At 45.4% G+C, this 25,316-nt stretch overlaps 1 protein-coding gene across 1 annotated transcript in view; it reads right to left on the bottom strand.

Moving 5' to 3' along the window:
- B4GALNT3 (beta-1,4-N-acetyl-galactosaminyltransferase 3) overlaps nt 1–11,450 on the bottom strand; it is an 83,338-nt gene extending 71,888 nt beyond the window's left edge. Inside the window, exons 1-2 of the mRNA XM_056846591.1 lie at nt 11,054–11,450; nt 3,314–3,661 (exon numbers count right to left, since the gene is read on the bottom strand). Of these exons, the coding sequence (XP_056702569.1) occupies nt 3,314–3,661; nt 11,054–11,450 (745 nt within the window). The remainder of the gene's footprint in view (nt 1–3,313; nt 3,662–11,053) is intronic.
- Between the last annotated feature and the right edge of the window lie 13,866 nt (nt 11,451–25,316).

Here is a 25,316-nt window from a genome sequence, read left to right as displayed (position 1 = left end):
AAACAGCATAAGCTACAGCTGATCTTCCAAGTTCGTTCCTGCCTAAACCTGCATGCACACATAATATATATATATCGGACAAAATTAACAACTTTCACAAGACCTTACAACCCAGTTGACCAGTATGCAAGCTACAGCAGTAAGCATAAATTCACTAAATCTGTGTCATAGGATTCCAATGTTGCTAATTAAAAGATCATAAGTCAAAGGAGTGCCCTGGGAAAAACGCCCAAGCAGGAAGATCGTTCTGTATTGAGCTTGCGTCTGTGAGAATGCAACCATATACCTTTCTAGTTTAACATGGAATTCTGTGACATTCACACATGCTAAAGGGTGGTAATCTCATGCACACATATGCACACTGACATCCATCCCCCGGATGTAAGTAGACAAAAGTTTTCTTTGGCATGTGCTGGATTGGACAAAAAAATTGTTGGGGAAAAGACACAAATATGAAGCAGGATATCATTTAGGTCATGTGAGTAATGTCAATAGTTGTTGTATTTCCCCTCATGGGCATCTTAAATTTTCAAGGCAAACAACTGGTGGTGCACATGGGTGAGTCCTCTGTCCTCTACTTCTGCAAAGGATGGCTTGTAGTTCACTTCTGCGCTCCAGGGTACAGGTGAAAGCAAGCTGGTTATAAGGGGTCTTGGGGAAAGGAATTATTCTCAAAATGTCTGTGAACGCAGCAATCGACTGCACCCTCAGGTTGTTGGAACCTCAGCTTGATGAAATATGTTTTTGTGACAGCAGCGCTTCCAGGATGAGAAAGCCCCAGAGTCCTTTGAGTGTGTGTGTTAAGTACCGTCAAGTCGCTTCCGACTCATAGCGACCCTATGAATGAAAGTCCTCCAAAATGTCCTATCTTTGACAGCCTTGGTCAGATCTTGCAAATTGAAGGCTGTGGCTTCCTTTACTGAGTCAATCCATCTCTTGTTGGGTCTTCCTCTTTTCCTGCTGCCCTCAACTTTTCCTAGCATGGCTGTCTTTTCCAGTGACTCTTGTCGTCTCATGACGTGCCCAAAATACGATAGAGTCCTTTAGAAGAGGCATTACCCCAATTTTATGATCCTGGAATAACAAAGAGTCTTCATACTGGGTACAGCTGGGTTAAAGGTGAGCACTGCTATTGCAACTCAGATGTGGAAACAAAAGAGAAGTACCTCAGAGTTTGATTTGTCACAGACCAGACAGAAATACAGCATGAGCCCACCAAAGAAATGTGGAGAAACAAGATATGAAGAGTTGAGAGGGGACAGGTCTGGGCAGGGGAAGCATGTGTCATTCCTCAGGCAATGTAAATGGGACTCCTGGGCAGGCCCAGACCTCATGATTATTTCTCAGGATGTTAATCAATACTGCAGGGAAGGAATCCAAAAAACACAGTTCCAGGCACTTATCAAAGCCCTTTGAGATGCCTCAGTTGTCGTGGCAGGACCTTTTAAGAGCCTGTGAAAGGGAGCAGTTAAACCTTGAAATTCATAGGCGATAAAGAATGGCCTCTTTCACCTTTGCCTGTTGGCAGCTGGTGAGGGCAATCCTCTGTTCTCCTTCCATAACTGGCGGAAATTTACCATCTGGCAAAGCAGTCCCATCGCTAATGTACCCAACCCTTTTGTCTAACGCTGTGTACACATACATATGCATTAACAAAAAAGAGTCTTGTGAAACTTCAGTTTCTTGTAGAGCAAGCTTGCATGGACTAGAGCCCACTTCATCAGATATAAGCAGTGTCTTAGCTAGCAAAGCAGTTGAATAGACTAGACAGATATCCAAGAAATCAGCTTCTACAGGACAAACCCAGTAGGGAAACAAGAGGACACCTGTGTGTATCACCTGTCGCTCATTGCTCAGCTCTCTCCAGTGCACCATCAGGGATTTACAACCTACGCTGAAAGAGGATCCTTTCCACTCAAATTTTGTGGGAGGAGGGAATAGAGTGGGGTCCTTGCTTTACAGATAGCCCCCCGAAGTGATTGCTCACCAGCGAAAATAGGTCAACCGATGAAGATGTAAAACCCAGGGGACAAGACCCTGCAACAACCTCTGACACCAACTCTGTCCATATATCTTTTCCCGTGACAATATCGCAGGACTCAGCAACATTAGCCATTCCATCAACAACTCATTCAGTTGCACATCCTTTCATATACTTGCCAGAAACACTTTTCTGCTATTTGCACTGGCCAAACTGGATAAATGAATACAAATTAGACAGTAAAAAAAATGATATACTGTTCATCTTTAAGGTACCACAAGACTATTGGTTATTTTAGGAAGTAAACCAGAGAGTCAAAAAGCAATGAAATGCTAAAGGTACAGACTGCTCAGTATTGTTTTGGTTGTTCTTTTCTGTACCTTTTTCTAGGTCCACAATATAATTTTTGAGGTCAAGCCTATATACAAAATGCAGGTATACCACAGATTTATACATGGACTTGGATCTTGCCTAGATTTCTACAAATGCGTGCAAGGGAGGCGATCTTTGCCAATTCCTTCCTCCTGTGGCAGCAAAAACACACTGAAATGCCCCACAGAAATAGCTTTGGAGGAATTGGTGGTCTCCTGCAGGAGGGGCAGGACTGGGCAAAATCAGCTCTCTTCTTGCAACTGTGCATTCTAGGTGGGCTCCAAGCCAAAGGCTACACTAGATGTTTTATTTTCAGATTCTTTCTTAACAATCCCTAGCATTGAATCTGTCTGCTCCACTGCTCCAGCAAGCCCAACAGATATTTGTACTGAGCTGTTTTATCATGGCACAAGATCCCTTTCCTGATTGGTTGATGAATGGATAGAACCTTTAGTAAGTATACTTTAGTAAGTATATGAAAGTGGGAACCTTAATTAATTAATTTAAAACATTTTATGGCGCCTTTCCACCCAATCAGGGTCCCCAAGGTCGCACACATCAAAATCATTAAAACATTTGAACAATTAAAAACAATAATTAACATTATAAAATAATTCAATAAAAACACACAACAAACAATATCTGAAGAGGGCCAACAACATTATGGGGGTATGCCAAACAAAACAAAGTCTTCACTCTCTGGCAGATTACACTAACAGATGGAGACAGACGAATCTTCCTGGGGAGGGAGGTCCAAAATTTTGGTTGCACAACCAAGAAAGTCCTTTCTCGGGTTGCCACCTGCCTAGCCTTAGATGGCGGTAGCAACCAAAGGAAGGCCTCTGAAGATGACCAAAGTATACTGGCAGATTCATAAAGGAGAAGGTGGTCCTAAAGGAATTGTCCCGGGAGGGCCCCCCAAACCCCCTTCCCGGGCCGGAGGTTAGCCCCCGCACTCACCAGTCTTCCCGGGGGGTGGCATCACCGGGACCTTCTCTCCCCTCAGCACCCCGCCGAGCCGGCAAGAGGGGAGAGAGCCCATTCGGAAGCGTCGCGGGAGCAGCAAGCCGCCGCCCCGCCCGAAGCCTCCACAGGGGCCGCGGGCCGCCGACACGCCAGCCCAGACGCCGTCGAAAGAGCCGGGGCCTGCTAACGCGCCAGCCCAGACGCCGTCGAAAGAGCCGGGGCCCGCCAACGCGCCAGCCCAGACGCTGCTGCCGAGGGAGCCTGGGGCCACCGAGGCGTCCTCCAGGCCCAGGCCGCTGAGGGCCGCCGACCCGCAAGTCCGCCCGCAAGAGGAGGGGCCCACTGGAATGGTGGGGGCAGGGCATCGGCTGTAGCCAGCCTCCCTGCTCCCCAGCTGTCAGGCGGGCGAGTGCGGGCGGGGAACAGGCGCAGTCCGCGCCCGGCATCTCATGGGTGGGGAGGTGAGGCCTCCCAGCCCTTATATGGACTTCCAGGGGGAGGGCTAGGGGCGGAGCTTGGGAGGGGCTTCTCTGGCCTGGAGGATATATAAGGCCAGAGAAGTCTGCCTGCCGGGGAGGATAGAAGCCAGTGGCTGGCCGCAAGGTGTGTCCTGCGGCAACCTGGCGACGCCCGAGGGAGAGTCGAGCTCTGACTCCCCCTCGGACTGGTCTGAGGCGGAAGAGATCGTCTCAGCCCCAACATCCTCCAGGCCAGAGACCTTCATGGCGACCCTGCCCCAGGCGCAGTGCGACAGGAATTTTGGTCCTAGGTCATACAGGGCTTTAAAGGTCAAGACCAGCACCTTGAATTGAGCTTGGAAGCAAATCGAAAGCCAGTGTAGATGGAACTAGACTGGAGTGATGTGGTCCCTATGACCCACTCCTGTCAACACTGCCCCTATGCTGCCCACTCCCTCAACCTGCAGAGATAATTGAGGAGTTCTTTCATATCACACTGCATAATTTGGTGCCATCTAGACACTTGGCTAATTCACTTCTTACCTGACTCCAGATCATTTAGCACTTGTCTCAGTACAGTTCCTTCAGGAAACCCACCTTCCGCTATTGTGAAAACTATCTATTTACTCATGTACTTTGTTTCCTGATTTTAGAACAGCTACCAATCCCAGGAGAGATTCCATCCTCTTACCTCATAGTGTTAAATACATAATATGTGAAGTGTTACCAGAGGAGCAGGTGCAAATTAATTTAATGCAGATTAGTTGTCTCTTTGGTTCACGAGGTTATGGTAATTAATGAGCGGTTAAAGCACTGTTTTTCATCTGATCTTTGCACTTGAAGCAATGATTTTAATCTTTTGGCATTTGTGTGATCAGAGCTAGTAATGCCGTGGCAGCAACTAATGTAGAATAATAGGTCTCTGGAATGCCTAGAAAAGGCTAACCAAAACGATTAAGGGGCTAGAGTGTCTTTGGTACAAGGAAAGGCAAAAACATTCTGGTTGGGTTTTTTTTAGCTTTAGAAAAAAAGTCATTATTGTGTCCAAGAAGGGACATGGTAGAGCAAGGCCTGGCCCATATGTGCCGTCTGAACACACCATATTCCTGCCCTGTCTTCTAGACAAAGTTGAACAAAGAATGTTCTGTTGAACTCAGAGAAATGGAAATAATGATCTACTACAACCTCACTTCCAGCCCTGGAAAAATACTGAAAAATCTACCTTTGGGTTTCAGAACAACATACACGGAGGGAGGCTGTTGCATCAGCAAATCCAGTGGCATAAATGCTGGCTGACACCCAATTATGTGTTGTCACCGAGTTTTCCACCTGGGAGACTCTGATGAAAGATTCGAAAATATATAAAGGAGGAAAACCAATAAAACTCTGAATCCTGCTACCAGCTGTCTCGACCTCCTGCTGAGATGCTCTATTCTTTGGTGCTTACATCTATCTGTGCAAGGAAGAAATTTTACCGAGCCACAACAGTGAAATGAAAAAAACACCAGCGTTTGCTTTTCGTGCCTGCAACCCAAAATAGATTATTATTAGTAATTCGGTAGCACTGGCAGTCTTAAAAATTACCTTCTCAAACCACTAAAAAAACAACAACAAACCTCAGCTTTCAACTAAACACAGAAGAGGATTTAGAATTTGCTATTTGCACATTTCTTTATATGGCAGCATTTTACTATTTAAAAGCAAATCGCAGATTTCTGAGAAACTGTGTGTGCCCAGACTCTGAGGTACCCTAATTTTTTTGTTCCAATTAGAATGGGCGCAGTTTAACTAATTAAGCTCCTTTCGGGCCCCCTGCTGAAGTTCAGTGCTTTTACAGTGCAACTCTAAGCAGAGTTACAACTGCCTCTGTTTAGGATTGCACTGTAACTTTCCCCTATTGCAATAGATGGGGCTTACAAGTGTAGGATTGTGGTCATCCCTTGCAGTACTGCAGTCCAAGCTCTGCTCACGACCTGAGTTTGATCCCAACGGAAGTTGGTTTCAGGTAGCCGGCTCAAGGTTGACTCAACCTTCCATCCTTCCGAGGTCAGTAAAATGAGTACCCAGCTTGCTGGGGGTAAAGGGAAGGCGACTGGGGAAGGCACTGGCAAACCACCCCTTAAACAAAGTCTGCCTAGGAAACGTCGGGATGTGACGGCACCCCATGGGTCAGGAATGACCCGGTGCTTGCACAGGGGACCTTTACCTTTTAAATAGAAATACAAATTTAGATCCAATACTCATCTTTATACAAGTTGCTATAGCTGTGTAGAAGTTACTAACACACCTGGAACCATACTGACCATCGCTAATGTGTATTATAATTACCGAAAGGGGCATTCTTATGTGAATTAGAATTCTGTCTTCACTTGTAAGCATGACCTGACAGAGTACAAAATGGACAATTTTTCCCCATCCTTTAATAGGTTCCCATTGGGAAGATCTGGGCAAGGCAGTCAAAAATAGGACAATTTGGAGGACTTTGATTCATAGGGTCGCCATGAATCAGAAGTGACTTGACGGCACTTAACACACACACACACATTATAAATAAATTTAAAAAATAAAATAAACACCCTGATTGTAATTGCAACTGTATCATTAAACTCAACGAGTCATCCTCATTATATATTCTGAAGGTGTATTCAGATCATGCACTAATTCATATGAAAATAACTTTTGAAATGTTTATGCAGAGGGATCTTCATTCATGAACTGGGTTACAGGAAGGGGTTCTATATATGATCAGGCACTGCGTCTACTATTATTTCAGCAAATGCAGTTTGACAACAGTGTGCCAGCACACCAAGTATGGGATTTTTTCATATAACCAAACTACATGTGGCACTTGAATAAATAGGCAATGGGCTCAAACCACCAGCTAATGCTCCAGAAATCTCCTTTGTTAATTCCATCTGGGGGGGGGGGGGGACACGTTTAAACCTGCTTTACTGGATTGTACACTTACAGTATTTCTAATTCCTAGATGCCAGCATTAACTATCATGAAGGTTATTTTACATGTCATCTCTGTATAACATTGAACAGGTATTTCAAAGCCCAGCCTTTCCCTCTGCTTGATATTTAATATGCAAAGGGGTTCATTACAATTATTTCATTCATCCCCCAACATCCCAGGTTTAAATTAAATTACTACTACCAGTTTAGAGTTTAGGAACTAAAGAGAGATTTACAGTGTTTCTGCTGGGAGAGTTATAATGCCATCCTCAACTGAGTTACACCCTCCTATATCCACTGAAATCAATGAGCTTAAAGGAATGTAACTTGTTTAGAATTGCACGGTTAATTGCTCAAGAATGTCCACAAATATACAACCTTTAACACAGTTTAGTCACTTCCCAAATGCACAGTAATTAAAGCGGGCCTTGGAACAACAGACCTGAACACAGGACTAATTCATATAATACCAGGGGTGGAGAGGGCTGGCAGGTTTGTTGCATTTACACCCTCTCTTTCCACAGGATGTATATAAGACATTTATATGAACTCCACAAGAAATACAAAGTGTAAAAATTGCAAAGATGTCTATTGCTATAAAGCACACACCAGCCCCTAAATACAGTGTTCTTCTCTCATACTACAGTCAACAGTACAAATTCACTTTTGCCCAGCGGACTAACAATGCAATCCTGAGCAGAGTAACACCCTTCTAAGCCCATTGACTTCAATGAACTTTGAACGGTGTAACTCTGTTTAAGATTGCACTATAAACAGAAGAATGAACCACTACCTTAGCCATTGCAAACTATGATAAATTCAGGTAATCATTTGCAAGGTACTAGCAGCTAATTATGTGTAAGTGGATTGCGCTACATTATGTTATCTACTGCCTATCAACTGAGACAAACATTAAACAAATCCAAGCAGGGGATCTGCAGGAGTTGCATCTCACTCTCGCCTCCCCCACCATTTCCTATTTCATTTCCCTGAAAGTCCCCATTGCTCTTCCTGCTTCCTTCCCACCCACCAGCCAGTCTACTTTTATCTCTCCACCCCGACCCCATCTTCAGTTTTCCCGGCTTTCTTTCCCTGGGCAGTGTCTACCCAGGAAAACTGTGGCTGAATTGTGAAATGTTGTGTGTTGGCAGCCTCTAGCCTAGTTGTACAGTGGGGAACAGCAAGGACTTGCAGGGGACACCTCATTTTTGTCTGTATCCCCTGCCCATACTGTTTCCTCTTTCCCTCCTCCTGGCAACCCCCATGTCCTCACCTTTCCCTCCTCCTTCCCACCCACCAATGAACCTATGCTTTGCCTGGCTCCCATCTTTAGCTATATTTAATATTTATTTAGTTCATTTATACCCTGTCTTTCTGTAAAATGGGGACCCAAAGCAGCTCACATCATTCTCCTGGTTTTGCAAATAGTCTGAAGCTGACAACAGAATCTATCAAATGCTGACCTTCAGATAATCCTGCTTCCCTGGATAAGAAAATGATTTCCTGAACCCACCTTTATTCTTTTAAAAAGCTGTGTCATACAGGGTTAGGATTTGTGTGTGTAAGAGAACATTTCAACTCAGTTACATTATAATCACCATCAACACAAACCCAATGACGTTCAAAGGGTAAATGAACAATTCACGTCATTTCCAGGCCCACCAAGTTCAACCCAGTTCTAGCTAAAAAACAACAACTTATACCTTCAATTGCTAGATTTTAATACTTGTTCCAGCTAGCCCGATCTCATCAGATCTCGGAAGCTAAGCAGGGTCATTCCTGCTTAGTACTAGGATAGGAGACCACCAAGGAAGTCTAGGGTTGCTACACAGAGGCAGGCAATGGCAAACCACCTCTGTTCATCTCTTGCCTTGAAAATCTCATGGTGTCACCATAAACTGCCTGTGACTTGACAAAAAAGAACACCCATCCCTTTGGGCAGGTCCCCTGGAGCAAGGATCACACACATCCACATTTAGCCCCCGGGGGGGGGGGAATCCAGCCCTAGGTCAAATGTTAGCCAGCATTTCTGGCTACATTCCTCTGTGCCTTTGGCATGAATGTCTTCCTTGCATACTCTGTAATCAAGCATTTTAGGGAGCTTCTTTGGACCAACAATTGGCCAGGGTGCATTTAGCCTCAAAGAACCTGTTTAAATTGCAGCAATTGAATATCTGATAATAATACTTATTGTTACTTGCTCATTATCCCTTTTCGTAAGTTTTCGTAATGTTTCACATGTTATCTCAGTACAATCAACCCTGTAAGTTAGAATGATAATATTAAAGCTTATTGCTCCCTTAAATGACAAAATTTTCTTTCTCCCTAGCTGTCCTTTATGCCTACAGCTCCCAACCAAAACACCAGTAGAGTGCTAGTTGCCATCCCACCTCTCTTACTTTCTTTGAAAGTCGCCTCCAAAAACTACCTTTTCGATTAACCTTTTTGACACAACCCCCAGATCCCCTTCACCTACTTAAAAGAAACTTTAACTCAAGTAACTGAGACTGGTCGGTTCAGATATAATACTAAACCATGGTTTATTTAAACTGCGATTAGCTTGTAAAACCAGGATTTGGTTTACACATCCTGGTTTGCCTCAACAAAGGACGGCTTCATTGCCTTTGCTCTTTCCCCATATCTACCACAAAGAGCTGGATGGTATCCCAGCCTGCACCGCAACAAGGAAAGTCCCAGGAAACAAATCAGGATTAAGCCAGGATGTCCACATGCATACATCCTTTAAAAAACCATAATTAAGACTAACTGTGATTAATAAACCAACTTCAAACCACGGTCTCAGATCTTGGTTTGGCGAACCTTAACCAACTATAGTTAATGGAATGACCTGAATTCGAATTATCACATTCAGGTCCTACAATGGGGTGTGTGTGTGTGTGAAGGGGCCAGAAAGTCCATTTGGCCCAGGCCTCATTCTCGGAGGGTCTCAAATTTAGACTTTTGACATTATCTTCAAATGAGGTTATACATAAAGTTGTAGCGATACGTTGACAGGAAGACGTTCACCGTACAATCTTAAACTTGTGCCCCATTACCGGGAGCCTCAGAAAACGGAAGTGGCGTGGGCACCTTTGGACAACTGAGAGGTCCCGATCACACTAATCACAGTTATTTTAAATAAAACCATTGTTTTGCATGATATTTGAATAGAGCCGTGTCTCCCCTCCCCCTCCCTTTACAGATTGTAGATTTCAGCTTGTAAACGCCCTGAGCCAGGGAGTGTCTTCTTGCCCTCTGTAAAAGCACTACGCACATAAAAGGTGCTAAATCACAGCTTCCGCCTGTATCCTGCCACTCTGCTCAGCCAAGTTTGAAGCCTTCCTACACCCTAAGGAACTTTCCTCTGACTTCAGTGGCGGTTCAGAGCCTCTTAAGTTGAACAAGGTTCCAAATACAGCTAAGCAAAGCAGTAGGATGCAGACCAGTTCTTACAGAGATATGGCTGAATCCAACCTGCTTTTTAGCTCAATCTAACCCAATTCTCCTCCTTACTGCAGCCTCCATGGCTTTTGTACAGGCAGGTCCCAAGATCCAAATCATAGTCGATGGCCAAAGCACTCCTCCCTTTTTCCTTAGTGGAACAACTGGCTGGATCCAGCCCACGGCGGCTTGCCAGATTTTTAAATGCAATTCATGACTCAGCTGACTTTTGAACTCACAACTCACAGCTCTCTTGACCATCCTGCTAAGCAGCCCTGTTCACATGTTTCAGTGAATGCACACACATCCTGTATATACACATCCGTGTGCATATATCTGTTAAAAAACAAAACAAAAGCCAACACATGTTCGCTTTGCAATCGAAACCACAATCTGGGTAAACATGGGATTTGTATCACATGCATGCGTGTTGAATGTAACATGAGAATTACTCAATGCACATACTAAAAAAATCTGTGTACACTGTACACAGATTATAGGTGCATTCACTGTATCTGTGTGTACTGTAACTTGTGACCAGGTCTCAAATCTCACACAGTGGCAGGATGCACGTCCCCTACGCTTTCCACAGGACTTTCATGGAGGAGAGGGGTATTCATGGCTACTAGTCGTGATGCATCCCTATTCTCTCCAGGATCAGAGGAGCATGCCTGTTATATGAGGTGCTTTGGAGCACAGGCAGGATGGTGCTGCTGCATTTGTCTTGTTTGGGGGCTTCCTAGAGGCCCCCGGTTGGCCACAGTGTGAACAGACGGCTGGACTTGATGGACCTGGGTCTGACCCACAGCAGGGCCTTCCTGACGTTCTCATGACTAATTCCTCCCTCTCCCACCTTCGCCGGGGTGCGTGAGACCCACGCGCGCGGGGAAGGAGCTGCCTTTCCAGCGGTGCCTCCCAGCCCTGCAGCACCACCCCGGGAGCCTGGCGGGACCCAGAAAGATCCCCGCGCCCCAAGGCCAGGCTTCCCCGACGCGGCTCTCTGCACCCGCGCAGGGGCCCCCCTGGCCCGATCCCGGGGCACGCGGGCAGCGCCGCTCCGGCCCGGGACGCAGGCAGGCCGGCCGGCCGGCCGGGGCGCGCGCGCCACGAGGGTGTCGGCCACTCACTGCGGTTCAGCGGGTGCCCCCCCGCCTCGGCCGACGCCACCAGCTCCAGGTAGGCTGCCCACAGCCCCACGGCCAGCACGCCCGCGGCCAGCAGCAGGCGGAACCTCCTCCGCAGCAGCTGGCCCGGCTGCAGCGGGCGGCTCCGCATCCCGCCTCAGTCCCCGCCGGCCGGCGCCGGCATGCTGCGCCGCTCCTCGGGGGCTCTCCTCCTCAGCTCCGCCGGGACGCCCGCATGCAGCCTTCCCCCGCGGCCGGGCTCCTCCTCCTCCTCTGGAAAGCCCGCTGGGAAGCAGCCCCCTCCCCGGCGCCGGGAGACCCTCCGCGGAGGCACCTTTGCGCCGCCGGGTCCCCGAAGGCGCGCGCGCCTGCCTGCCCGCCCGCCCTGCGCCTTCTGCTTTGCGGCGCCCTGCCTTCGCTTCCTCCAGGTGTCTTCTGCCCGCCCCCCTCCTCCTCCTCCTCCTCCTCCTCCTCCTCTCTCTCTCCCCCCCCCCTCGCCGCCCGGCCCCACCTTCCTTTGCCCTCTCCCCTCCCTGCAGGAGCCGAGCGCCGCCGCCCCCTCGCCCTTCCCCATTCACTCCTCCAGGCGCAACACGCCCCTCGAGGGAGGGAGGGAGGGAGGGACCTCCCCGGGCTCCCCCCCCCCGCTGCCCTCCCCCCGGTTCCAGGCGCTCTTCTTTTCCCTTCCCGCTCTCGCCTCCTGCACCTGCCTTGCACCTCGTTGCGTTTCAGCAATAGTCAACTGGCCTCCAGAATTGACAGAGAGTTTACAGTTTTATTAAGAAAGCAGACGGGTGCAGCAGGTCTGGTTCCCAACCTTTTTTTTTGACCAGGGACCACTAGGACTTTTTGGTTCGGTGCAGGGACCCCAAGGGTCAAAATAAAAATTCCGAGAATTTGAAAATAAACTTTAATCGTAACTGTTAGTTAAACATTAAGCTTAGAATAATATTTGTATTTTGTATTATTTTACTTATTGTTTTGTTTGTTTTATGTGTGTGTGTGTGTGTGTGTGTGTGTGTATATATATATATATATATATATATATATATAGTTTTATGTTTATATATATATATATAAAACAAAACAAACAAACAATATATATATATGTTTATTTGTTTATTGTTTGTTATAAAATTCAATAAAAATTTATAAAAAAAGAATAATATTTGAATATATATATTTTATTATAGAGAACTTTTAATTGAAAATATTTATTATGGGTTTATAACTTTGTTTCGCGGACCTTAATTTAGCTCTCGCGGACCCCTGGGGGTCCACGGACCCCTGGTTGGGAACCAGTGGTCTACACAAACTTAAGGTCGGAATACAGATGGGGGGAATACTGGTCATCTTTATAGGGAACATGCAATACAATTGATTACATCAATGGTAGGACATGAAAGGGTGAGGTGCAGCGGAGTTGTTTTGAATGTGAAAGGAGACAAGGTGACAATAAGGAAGTGTTCGCCGGTGATTGCCCACTACTAAACCTCCTGGTGAGATTGACTAGCAAACGACCCGGCGATCTCTCGGGCTCCCAGGCGTTGTTCCGCGGCGCCAGAGATCTCACAGGGGATCTCTGTTGAAACGCTAATGCCTGGCGAGCAAAGGAATGAGAACGGGGTGGGGGTGAAAAGGAGATGGGGCTTGCTTATCCGTGGCCCGACTGGATGCCCTCGCTGACACTCCTGTAGTAAACCGAGGCCAACAGACCGCCCAGGGCCAGTCTCAGATGCAAGGCCGGGGCCAGTAAGGTTGCCAGCCTCCAGGTAGTCTAAAGAACCAAATTACCTGTGCTGACAATAACGTCATTACAACCAACAACAGCACGAGGGCTCGTAAGTAAATAAATGCTATTACATGGAATGATTCCAGAAATTTTTTTTGTAATAATATTCAACAACAAAATGCGCAATATCACAACGACAACTCCCTCCCTGGGAATAATTCACAGTCCAAGGACAAATCCGAAGATGATCCAAAGAGCTGATAGGTAGAATTATTCCAGAAAACATTCCAAGATGATACCTCTAGGTCGGTAATCGTTTCGCATACATATTGCTTCTTCACTTGAATTAAATGCAAATTGCTTCAACACAATTTCAAATCAGGCCTCAAAGGGCTCCAGACCCATCGGTTCATCTGTCCTACTGAGAGGTAATTCTACATATCAGCTCTTTGGATCATCTTTGTTTGGAACAATTCTACCAACTACTTTTTCTTTGGACATTTGGTGACGTAACCTCATTTTATTGTCGAAGGCTTTCATGGTCAGAGTTCATTGGTTTTTGTGGGTTATCCGGGCTGTGTAACCGTGGTCTTGGTATTTTCTTTCCTGATGTTTCGCCAGCAGCTGTGGCCGGCATCTTCAGAGGAGTAACACTGAAGGACAGTGTCTCTCAGTGTCAAGTGTGTAGGAAGAGTAATATATAGTCAGAAAGGGGTTGAAATATATAGTAATATATAGTCAGAAAGGGGTTCAGCTCAAACCCACCCCTTTCTGACTATATATTACTCTTCCTACACACTTGACACTGAGAGACACTGTCCTTCAATGTTACTCCTGCCACAGATGCCTGCCATAGCTGCTGGCGAAACGTCAGGAAAGAAAATACCAAGACCACGGTTACACAGCCCGGATAACCCACAAGAACCAATAACCTCATTTTGTTTACACTTTTGGAATCCTTAGGATACTGGACTTTGGATTTGTTCTTGGACTGTGAATTATTCCCAGGAAGGGTGTTGTAGTTGTGATATTGTGCATTTTGTTGTTGAATATTATTACAAAAAAATTTCTGGAATTATTCCTTGTAATAGCATTTATTTACTTATGAGCCCTCATGCTGTTGTTGGTTGTAACCTCCAGGTAGTAACAAAAAAACCAGACAAGTACTAGGCTCTATGCCCTGACCTGGATGGCCCAGGCTAGCCTGATCGCATCAGATCTCAGAAGCTAAGCAGGGTCAGCCCTGGTTAGTATTTGGATGGGAGACCACCAAGGAAGTCCAGGGTTGCTGTGCAGAGGAAGGCACTGGCAAACCACCTCTGTTAGTCTCTTGCCATTAAAACCCCAAAAATGGGTCGCCATAAGTCGGCTGCGACTTGAAGGCACTTTACACACATGCACACTAGGCTTTGTATAGGATATTTATCACACAACTCACTGACTACTATATCTATATTAAACGTCCAGTGCGATAATTAAACGCCATGTGAAACAAACATACAACAACACTTAAGACGCATAGGGACGTATATGAAATAACAGTGCAATTCTCCAAGAGTCTGACAAACTTCTTCCCATAGGAAGATAAATGTGATAAGTCCTTTGATGTCTTCTTTAAATCCTATCGATGTGGAATAATGCCATAAATGTCAAAAATGCCATGCAGCAAAAACGTCTTCTGGATTAATAACGTTTTCACCACAAAAAGTGGCTTCTTCAACCTTAGAAAACTTGTTCAGAAAATCCTTGCACCTCTCATGGCTGCACCTTCCAAAAATCTTTCCTAGACGAAATCATCGGAGAAGGGAAATCCGAGAGGCCTTTCTGCACACAGCAACTTTTTTTTTATTACATGTACCCTGCTCTTTTGCCAAAGAGAAGGCAGCTTACACATGGCTGCAACATAGGGCTCCCAACCTCCAGGTAGTAGCTGGAGATCTCCTGCTATTACAACTGCTGTCCAGCCGACAGAGATCAGTTCGCCTGGAGAAAATGGCCGCTTTGGCCATTGGACTCTATGGCATTGAAGTCCCTCCCCTCCCCAATCCCCACCCTCCCCAGGCTCCGCAAAACCTGCCACCAGTGGCGAAAAGGGACCTGGCAACCCTTGGTGCCAGTCATTTTTTGTGCCCTAGGCAAGGCGAACTACTTGTGCCGCCCCGTCGCTAACCCCTTTTCAAAAACAGATGTCTTGTAGAAAAAAATAAAACACAAAACTTTTTATAAGACATTGTCATTAATTATATTCCATAGCACTGTTGTGGTACTTATCATAAAATAAAATAAATGGTCAGTTGCATTTTTTTCAAGAAACTTTTAAAAACTGTGCTCCTCAAGCCAGTTCTGCGCCCCTCTAAGGTGTGCGCCCTAGGCAACCGCCTAGTTTGCCTAATGGTAGCACCAGCCCTGCTCATACAGTCCTAAACAATGCCTTTAAGTTGAAAAGTGAGTTGCCAGTTAGCTATAATGGAAGCAAGGGAGACTCCTTAGAGAGGAGCCAGGGAAGGCCCCCAGCTCACATGCAAGCCGCATCTCCCGGTTGATCCCTGTGACAGTACCCATGCGCTGCCTATCCCCAGTGGAATTGCTGCAAGCACAAACAGACGCTCAGGCACTCATATAATAATGTGGGGAGGCTGCATGCCTTCCAGAGGAGGGACTTGAAGCAATAATACCAAGAGGATTCCAGCAATGCACAGAGTTTATGTGCAGTCCAGATCAGCAGCATCACTAAGAGTACATGTGACCAGGTTCTTCCAACTCTAAACAGAGGTTCAGCAGCACCTCCAAGACTAACAACATTATCCTAGCTTGAGAAGAGTTGTTGAGTTGGTTTTTCTATATGCCTACTTTCTCTACCCGGTTCTCCAGATTAGAGTCCACCACTCCTAACCACCACTTTTAACCACTACACCACACTGGCTCTCTCATAAGCCTCCTTTGCTCATGTGGAGGAGTAGGGAATCAAACCCAGTTCTCCAGATCAGAGTCCACCGCTCCAAACCACCGCTTTTAATCACTACACCACGCTGGAGTTGGTTTTTGTATGCTGAATTTCACAAGACAGACTCAGAGACCTATATAGTCTCCTGAGAAAGGGTTATCAGCTTTCTCCTCTGAAGGCACAACTAAGGTGACAGGGTAACAGCTTTTTCTCTCTCACTGCCGCCTCCCATCTGGCTTTTTCGGCCAGCCATGGGCCCTGATTGGCGGTTAGCTGCTCTTCATGCCCACCGAACAGGCCTACAGGGGATTGGTGACTGACAGAAAGGGGCTGGACTTTGCCCATCCATCACTGCACCCCATAAGGGAAAATTGCTCAGAAGAGCCACAGGTGTTACTCCTGAGCCACTGAATTTTGTTATCTCTGCTCCAGAGTATCAGATTATTTCCCATTACTTATTACCTGAACCTTTAAATTGGAGATGCTGGGGATTGAACCTAGCACATTCTGCATGCAAAGCAGATGTTCTGCCACTGAATCGTGGCTCTGAGGATGAGGACTCCCCAGGTATTCAGAAATATATGACTTTGTAAATTAATCAACAAAGAAAAAAACCTCTAAACCAGTTTGATGAGGACTAATTATGCTTCAGAAGGGAAGGAATGTTGAAAGCAACTGACTGTCACATAAAAAGGAAAGGGGAGGGGAAGTCCTTGCTTATAGAATTCAGAAAAGAGAATCTTTTGAGAGATAAGATGGGATTTCCAGATTGTTTCCCATCCCACAATTCCTCATGGTCTGCCAGCTTTCAATGTGATCCTTTTGGGCATTCTTTTCAGGCAAGCATGCTTTCACTGCCTTTGAGAAAACAAGAACAAAACTTTTATTTTCTGGATTAGGAAGACAAAAATTAGCAATTGGTGCATGGGAATTTTTTTTTTTTTTTAATTACATTGCCCCTACACATTTTGCAAACTCTTTTTCAGGGGCAGTTTTCTTTACTCAAACGTCTTCATGATTGTTTCATTGCTTGCTTGGGACATTTGAGTACAGAAAGATCCCTCTGAAGAAGCCTATGCGAAAGGCATAGGGGCAATTTAATTATTAAATATGTTCCCTTGCACCAATTGTTGCTTTTTTTCTCTGTTTGGTTTGGTGCAGCCCTCTTTTTCTTTGCTAGATTAGGAAGGTCAATGGAATTAAATCTATTTTTCAGAAGCTCGGGGGGAGGTTAGAAGAAGAGTTGCAAGGAACCTAATGAGTCATGTATTTTTTTAAGCTACAGGGAAAATCATACTGTAAAACACACAATTTTAAACAGGATAAGTGGGCGAGGAGGGGTCCTTACTAACAATACAAGGAGTTACTCTGCCCCCTAGTGTTTATGAATGTTATGGCAAAAAAGTATTAAATAACTGCAAAAGGAACACGTTCAAGAAGCTTCACTGCTGGCTCTGATACTACTTTTCCACCTTTGCATTTTCAAAATGTGCTTTGGAAAGTGGAAAGAATATGACTGAGTCATGAATCTTTGTAAGACTGAATGGTCAGATGTGAACTGAACCTCATGCAGCTGGTAAAGCTCCAGAGTCAAACTCTCCAGCTGTCTGTACTTACCGTACCAGGGATTGTCCATGCTTTTTGGTTCTTGATAAATCACTCTTCTTACGTTTTGTCTTTTTAGGAGGCATTGTTAGTGTATGTGGCTACATTTGTCATTTTTCAGCGTTTAGTTCCTTTCCCAGAGCTGTTGGATGTTGCCATGCTATGCAGAGTTATGCATAGGATTTTGCACCATACATCTTTGAGATAGATGAGTGGATGCCTCTTGTTTCATTCATATAAAAGCATGCATACGAATATTAAGGCAAACTGCAGTGCACAGCATGTCATTTGACACAATGCAGCTCCAGAGGTAGATTTTCAACTGCTAACATCAGATTGTAGGACAGTTAATTTTTCAAATATAACTTTCCCAAGAAAACAAACACCCTTTTGACTTTTAAAATGGTGGAGGGGAAAGCTACTGCATAGCAAATTAATACTGAATGTGTAACAGTGGAGATGATGGGAGCTTGGTATAAGAATTAAGGGCTTATAAGCATGCTCCCATTTTTATCTGCAAAATAGTGTGTGTTACACAAAGTCACAAACGACTCTATTGCAGTTTTGCAGAGGTCACTCTCTTTAGTCATGAACATCACACTTCCCTACGCATGTCTTTAAGACATGTATATTTATACAACCAGTATTTTCAGTCACCCAGGGGCAGCTGTCTATGTTGACCTGATCTTGTAATAGCTTAACATATATTCAGCACATGAACCAATTCATGTTTGTAGCCTTGGCCTTTCTTCTTGTAGCATTTCTTTCTGTTTCCTCCCAGTCCTGCTTCCTAATAATAACTACATCTTGGATCCGATCCTCATCCCATGATGCATCAGTGCACTGGCTGTTATATCCTGAGCATGCGTGCCCTTTCAAGCAAAGGCGTGTGCAGGAGCATCTCGCTTGGAATGAAGAAGGAGAGTTGGTTTTTATATGCCAACCTTTTCTACCTTTTTTTAAAAAAAGGAGAATCAAACTGGCTTACAATCTCCTTCCCATCCTCTCCCCACAACAGACACCTTGTGAGGTAGGTGCACTGAGAGAGTTCAGATAGAACTGTGACTAGCCCAAGGTCACCCAGCCGGCTTCTTGTGGAGGAGTGGGGAATCAAACCCATTTCTCCAGATTAGAGTCCACCGTTCCTAACCACTACACCACGCTGGCTTCGTGGGAGGAATGCTGAGAATAAGTCTTGGGACTATTGGGCAGGGGTTGAATAGCATAATCTTGATTGTTTAATGGATCCTGCAATTTTAGTTTAATCCTCCATTGATTACCAGGCACTTGAGAAAGAATTACCTAACTTAATTTGCATTGCACTGTAAACATGCCAGGTATGAAAAAAAAGGCAAACATGATTGTGTGTGTGTGTGTAAAGTGCCGTCAAGTCGCAGCCGACTTCTGGCGACCCCTGGGGTTTTCAAGGCAAGAGACTACAGAGGTGGTTTGCCAGTGCCTTCCTCTGTATTAGGAGTCGCTAAACCAGAATACATGGTAACAGACACTGGCATCATCTCTCGTTCCAAGGACTGGGCACAGAATGCATCTGTGCACTCCCAGTTATGTGGGTTCCCCTTTTTTCTGCAGCGGCAGAAGTTCCTTCATGGGGAGTCATAACAGAGGACAGAGAAAGAAAGGAGCAGGATTGCAAATGGTCCTTTCAACTGTCTTATGTATGCTGTGTAACTAGCCAGAGAATGCCAGAGTACTGAACTCGGGGTGCCCTAACTTCCTCTCTAGCAGCCTCTGGCTTTGTTGTGTGTGGATTGATCTGATTTTGGAAAGAGATCACAAGCAAACTCTCCCCATTAGGTGAGGACCCCAGAGATCTTCTGTATTAGAAACAGCTTGGGAGATACAGGAAAAGCCATGTGGCTGATGTTATCTTAGTATGAAACACAAACAAAGCCAATGTCTTTCTGTTACTGGATTAAGCACATCTGGGTGCGCTTTATGTAAGGAGAGTATAGAATGACTCTTTCTAGGCCAGCGTGTTTGAGAAATTAACATGCACAACTCAGAATGCAGAGCAAAACAGATTTATTTTGTCCCTTTCCCTTTTAGGTTGCTTCTACATGGAAGCTTTGCTCTGTACTTCTCTCCCCCCCCCCCGATTTGGGCTTCTGCATAACATCGCTGTACTTCCACTCATCTTCTGTGTTGTCTCCTGCTTGTGCTATGCGTTTTGCCAAAACCTGCTTTGTCCTGGAAGATTGTACCCACAGTTAGGGTTGCTAGCAAGGGGTTAGGAAATACTTGGAGGTTTGTGGGGTGGAACCTGGGGAGGGCAGAGTTTGGGGAGGGGAGGGACCTTGGTAGGGTGCAATCCCATACAGTCCACCCTCCAAAGCAGCCATTTTCTCCAGGGAATCTGATCTTGGTTGTCTGGAGATCAATTGTAATAGCAGGAGAGCACCAGGTGCCGCCTGGAGGTTGGCAACCCTACCCACAGTGGGTTTTGGAAAGTGTAGAACAGAAAAGAGCAACCAAAATGATCAGGGGACTAAAGCAACTGCCCTGTGAGGAGAGGTTAAAACGCTTAGGGCTGTTTAGCTTGGAAAAAAGGCGTTTAAGGGGAGACATGATAAGAGGTCTATAAAATTATGCATGGTTTGGAGAGAGTGGACAGGGAGAAGCTTTTCTTCCTCTCATACTACTAGAACACAGGGTCATCTGCTGAATGAACCCTGCTGAGGGTAAGAGATTCAAAACTGATAAAAGTAATTCGTCACACAACTCATAGTTAAATTGTGGAACTCCCTGTCCCGGGATGTGGTGATGGTTGCCAAACTTGGAAGGCTTTAAGAGGGGAGTGGACATGTTCATGGAGGAGAGGGTGATCCATGGCTACTAGTCAAAATGGATACTAGTCATGATGCATACCTATTCTCTCCAGGATCAGAGGAGCATGCCTATTATATTAGGTGCTGAAAAACACAGGCAGGATGGTGCTGCTGCACTCGTCTTGTTAGTGGCTTCCTAGAGGCACCTGGTTGGCCCCTGTGTGATCAGACTGTGGGACTTGATGGGCTTGGTCTGCTCCAGCATGGCTTTTCTTATGTTCTTATGGAAGGCCATGGGTGGATTTCTGCAGCTCCACACCCACATCTGGTACCACGTCACATTTATTCTGAGCAGACTTTGAACGTTATTATTATTATTTTGGCTGTCATTATAAATAGCTTTTTAGAATTTGAACAGCTCTGCTTACCGGATCCATTAAGACTAGAAAAGCTTGTGAACGTTTTCCACCAGTGGTCCTAATAGCGTAAGTAGATATGAACGGTTTTACTCCAAGGTCATACGAGCAAGGCTATGACACGGTTAGCTGCGCTCTCGCCCAATGTTGTTGGCAGGGCTAGAGAATCCCTCCCATCCCCGAGTGCTTTTTCTACAATCATAGAGAGAGAATTCAGCAATTAGCTATTAGAGTAACATTATTTAAATCATTATTTGTTGTGAAAACAGAACACTAACGATTTCTACCATGCCTGATCATTCAAGCAAACCCAAATTCCCTTTCCCCTTTATGACTCCTAGGCTACAGAACACACACAAAAAAGTTAAGTTTACAAAATAAAGGTTTAAAGTCAAGTGATACTTTTTGTGAAACAAGAGGCACAGTCAGGGCCTGTTCCAGGTTTGGGGGGGGGGCTGGGCAGAGAGCTCCCAGGGCCCCTTTCCCCACCCCACCTTCAGGCATTCATGCCCTCCTTCCCACGCACTAGGGTTGCCAGCTCTGGGGTGGGAAAGACCTGGAGATTTTGGGGAGTGGAGCCAGAAGAGAGTAGGGTTTGGGGAGGGGGACTTCAACGGGGCATAATGCCATAGAGTCCACCTTCCAAAGTGGCCATTTTCTCCAGGCAAACCGATCTGTGTCGCCTGGAGATCAGTTGTAATAGCGAGAGATCTCCAGCCACTACCTGGAGTTCAAAAGAATAATTCTTTTGCAACAAAAAATATGCAACAAAAACAAACCAGCACTATGCAACAAAAATAAACCAGCACTACCCGGAGGTTGGCAACCCTACCTCCCACCCACCTGCATGTGTGTTCTTCCTTTGTCTGCTCACAAGCAGTCCCACAGCCCATGCTCACAGCTGCTAAAAGTCCTTTTCCCAGTGGCACCGGGCAGTGTGCAGCAGGGAGCATGAGTAGTGGAACGCTAGCAAGTTTGTGGGCGGGGGGTGCTGGCAGCAGCGGTCTCTGCCAGAAGCCCTGAGCCCCGGCAGTTGCCCCACCCCAGGGCATGCTGATGCCACCTCTGGGCACAGTGTTGCTACATATTTGCAATCACTATTTGAGTAATCTAAAATTACACCAGCATCACCCAGAGAGTACATCTGCTAAAGCAGCGGTCCCCAACAGGTAGCACATGAGCTACTAGTTGCTTGCTGGGTGCTGCAGAGTAGGCGGTGAATCCCCTAGAAGACCCAGGAAAATATTTGCTCTGGGGCTTAAAAAAAAAAGTTTTTATTTGATACCAGTTTTCTCTGCGCTGCTTAATTTCTGGTGCTCTTCCTAGTCCATGTTCCGTTGAAGTGTTCTACACGTAGATTAGTCACCTTTATCCAGAAATTTGGCAGGTACCTTGTAATGGGAGTAGCTGCACTGATAGCAATTCTGTCTTCCTCAGAGCTTTTTACACAAAATATAAGGCCCAGAATTTACATTCTGTTTTTCCTGAGCATTCAGAACCCTTGATGTACATTATCTCAAAATAACCTAATAACGACCAGGTATCATCATCCCTATAATACAAGGGGAGGCACGGCTGAAAGACGGCAATTTATGTGACTAGGGTCACCCAATGTATTGGATCCCACAAAAATTTCCATTACCAGCAGGATGGTGGTTTTTGCCAGTTCCTCCCCCCCTCCCCAGACCTCCAACTCTCCCCTCAGGCTGTTCTGGGGAGGGGTCCCCTGGCCCCAGGAGTGGCATTTCAGCAGGCAATTTGAGCTGCAGCAGCAGGAGACAGACGAAGCCCTGCTCAGCAGACAGAAATCCCTTCCATCAGTGGGGATTTACTGTGGGATCCAAGCCAACGGGTTCGTGGCCAAACATATTTGAATCGGGGGCTTTGATGCTCATGCCAAGTACAACAACCTGTCCCCGCTCACCCTAGTTATGGTACCTTGCCGGGACACTCCTAAAGTACTCCCATTTGCAATTCAGCAGGTGTTAGGAAGCTGCAAACTTTGAGAGGAGAAACCAGTCCTAGCTGACGGCTGCTATTCAGGTCTAGCTCTCACAAAACGAAGAAGCTGAAAACCTGTTTCTCAGGGTACCGCTTCAGAGTCTCAGATAATTCAATGTTCCTCGAAAATTCCCTGGGCATAAGAGACTGGCATATTAGTGAGGCTAGGCTAGAACCCTTCTATACAATATTATAGTTTTCTGGATACAAAGAATCACAGAACTGCCACGCAGTACCTCGATCATTAAAAGCACCCCGTTTGTTTAGAGAGCTTAACTGGTTTTTGCCAGGCACTTTCAATGGAAGCATGCAAAAGAAGCCCAATGAAAGCCAGCGTGGTGATATACTGGTTAAGAGCGATGGACTCTGATCTGGAGAACCAGGTTTGATTCCCCACTCCTCCACGAGCGGCGGACACTAATCTGGTGAACCAGGTTAGTTCCCCCACTCCTACACATAAAGCCAGCAGGGTGACCTTGGGCTAGTCACTCTCTCAGCCCCACCCACCTTCCAGGGTGTTCGTTGCGGGGAGGGGAAGGTGATTGTAAGCCGGTTTGATTCTTTCTTAAGTGGTAGAGAAAGTTGGCATATAAAAACTAACTCTTCTACTTCTTCAGTTGTGTGAGTGTGTTTAAAGAGATTACCTAAAAATGGATCAGAATTACCTTTCCATTCCTTAATACTGTCTGGAATAATGGGGGTGGGGGGAGAATCTGACCTCTCCCTTGCGAGATGATTCAAGAGCATTAAAGGGACCATTTTCTACCTTTGCCCAGTACTTCCTTAGAACTTTAGTAAAATGGTGGATTAACATGAGGTGAAAGTGTGGGAACTGGTGTGCGGGGGGGGGGGAGTATCTGAGGCTAATCTACATCATGAGGTTAGCAGGTAATCAGTGCTACTCTGGAATTGATCATCATTAGCTGCTATATTTAAAACATGAGAGAACTAACTAGCAAAAGTTCTGCACAGTTCAAGTTGTAATTTTACAGGAACGGTGGAGGCTAATCACTCCTACACACGAAGCCAGCTGGGTGACCTTGGGGTAGTCACTCTCTTTCAGCCCTACCTACCTCACAGGGCGTCCACTGTGGGAAGAGGAAGGGAAAGTGATTGTAAGCCTGTTTGATTCTTAAGTGGTAGAGAAAGTTGGCATATAAAAACCAACTCTTCTTCATAGCCTTGAAGCATTATGTTTAGTGGGAAGAGGAAGGGAAAGTGATTGTAAGCCTGTTTGATTCTTAAGTGGTAGAGAAAGTTGGCATATAAAAACCAACTCTTCTTCATAGCCTTGAAGCATTATGTTTAGTAACTCACACACACTGATTTTGATCTTATTGCAACATATGAGAGAAAAGTCATGGTTGGATTGATTTGATGATGTGGTTTTAATCCATATCGCTGTTAACCTTTTATTCTGTAATTTGCTTGGAAAATAGTTGCACTGATAAGTCAAATGTTGTCTAACTAAATAAAAAAAAAGATTTTGAAGGGAGACTAGCACAGAATTGCTAAACTAGAACTTTTGCCTACAGAGTAGATTGTCTACATCTAGGGCTCACACAGAGACCAGCTATGTCTTGTAGAGATTTATGAAATCAAGTTAATTGGCGGCAGGGCACACCCTCGCCATGTTAATATTGGTTCCACAGAACCCTGATTCTTGTCATATTGAAATATTGGTCATAACAAATTATAGGTCTATGGAAATGCTCCTGGCCAAAGTCTACTGACTGTATAGTGACCTAATGACCTCAGTGTAGCAGCCTTAAATGGATTAGCTTCTTTTAATCTCATCATTCTATGTAACAGACAGCCAATGTTTGCTCAAAGGATGCTGGCTTCAAGAAGGAATGTGTCATTGTCTTCTCTATGCCTTGATCTCATTAATCATTAATTGTGGTATGCCTTGCCTAAGTTCCATTGTGTGATCACTGACTGACCTTTGCTATCCATTGTAATATTCCTTAATAAAACTGAGAGATCACTGGGGCAATTTAGATTGATCTCTGGAACTCAAGACACTGTAAGTGTCTTCCCTCAAAGCACCGTGCGTGCAAAGTGCTTTCCCTTCAATGTCTGCCCTACTACAACTAGCAAAGATATATGAATATTATCTTTATTGGCAACGATTACTGTCGTGAATGGCCACTAGAGTTATCTGGTACACCTGGGACTGGTATAGTAGAAGCTACAGATAATTCAACTTATATTTCATGTCTTTTTGACCTCACAGTTCATATTTATATATTTGATCTGCCCAACTGAAGAGACTACACCATGTATCTGATGAAGTGAACCTTAGCATTGTTGCCCAGGCCACAATAAATCTGTCAGACTTTCAGGTGCCACACAACCCTCTTGCTTTTAACAATGAGGGATTCAACTCCCAATTTTAATGTTATAAACCTGAATGTGAAATTAACAACTGCAGAACAGAAGACGCACAAAACAAACTTCTCTAAAAGGCACGGTCAAGCCCTGTGAAATGTTTTGCACTCAGTAATGGGTGGCTTGCGAAAGAAGATGATTG

The sequence above is a fragment of the Euleptes europaea genome, chromosome 3, assembly GCF_029931775.1.
Source record: "Euleptes europaea isolate rEulEur1 chromosome 3, rEulEur1.hap1, whole genome shotgun sequence".
In the NCBI taxonomy this organism is placed as follows: Eukaryota; Metazoa; Chordata; class Lepidosauria; order Squamata; family Sphaerodactylidae; genus Euleptes; species Euleptes europaea.
This window is presented reverse-complemented; position numbering and strand designations above follow the sequence as displayed.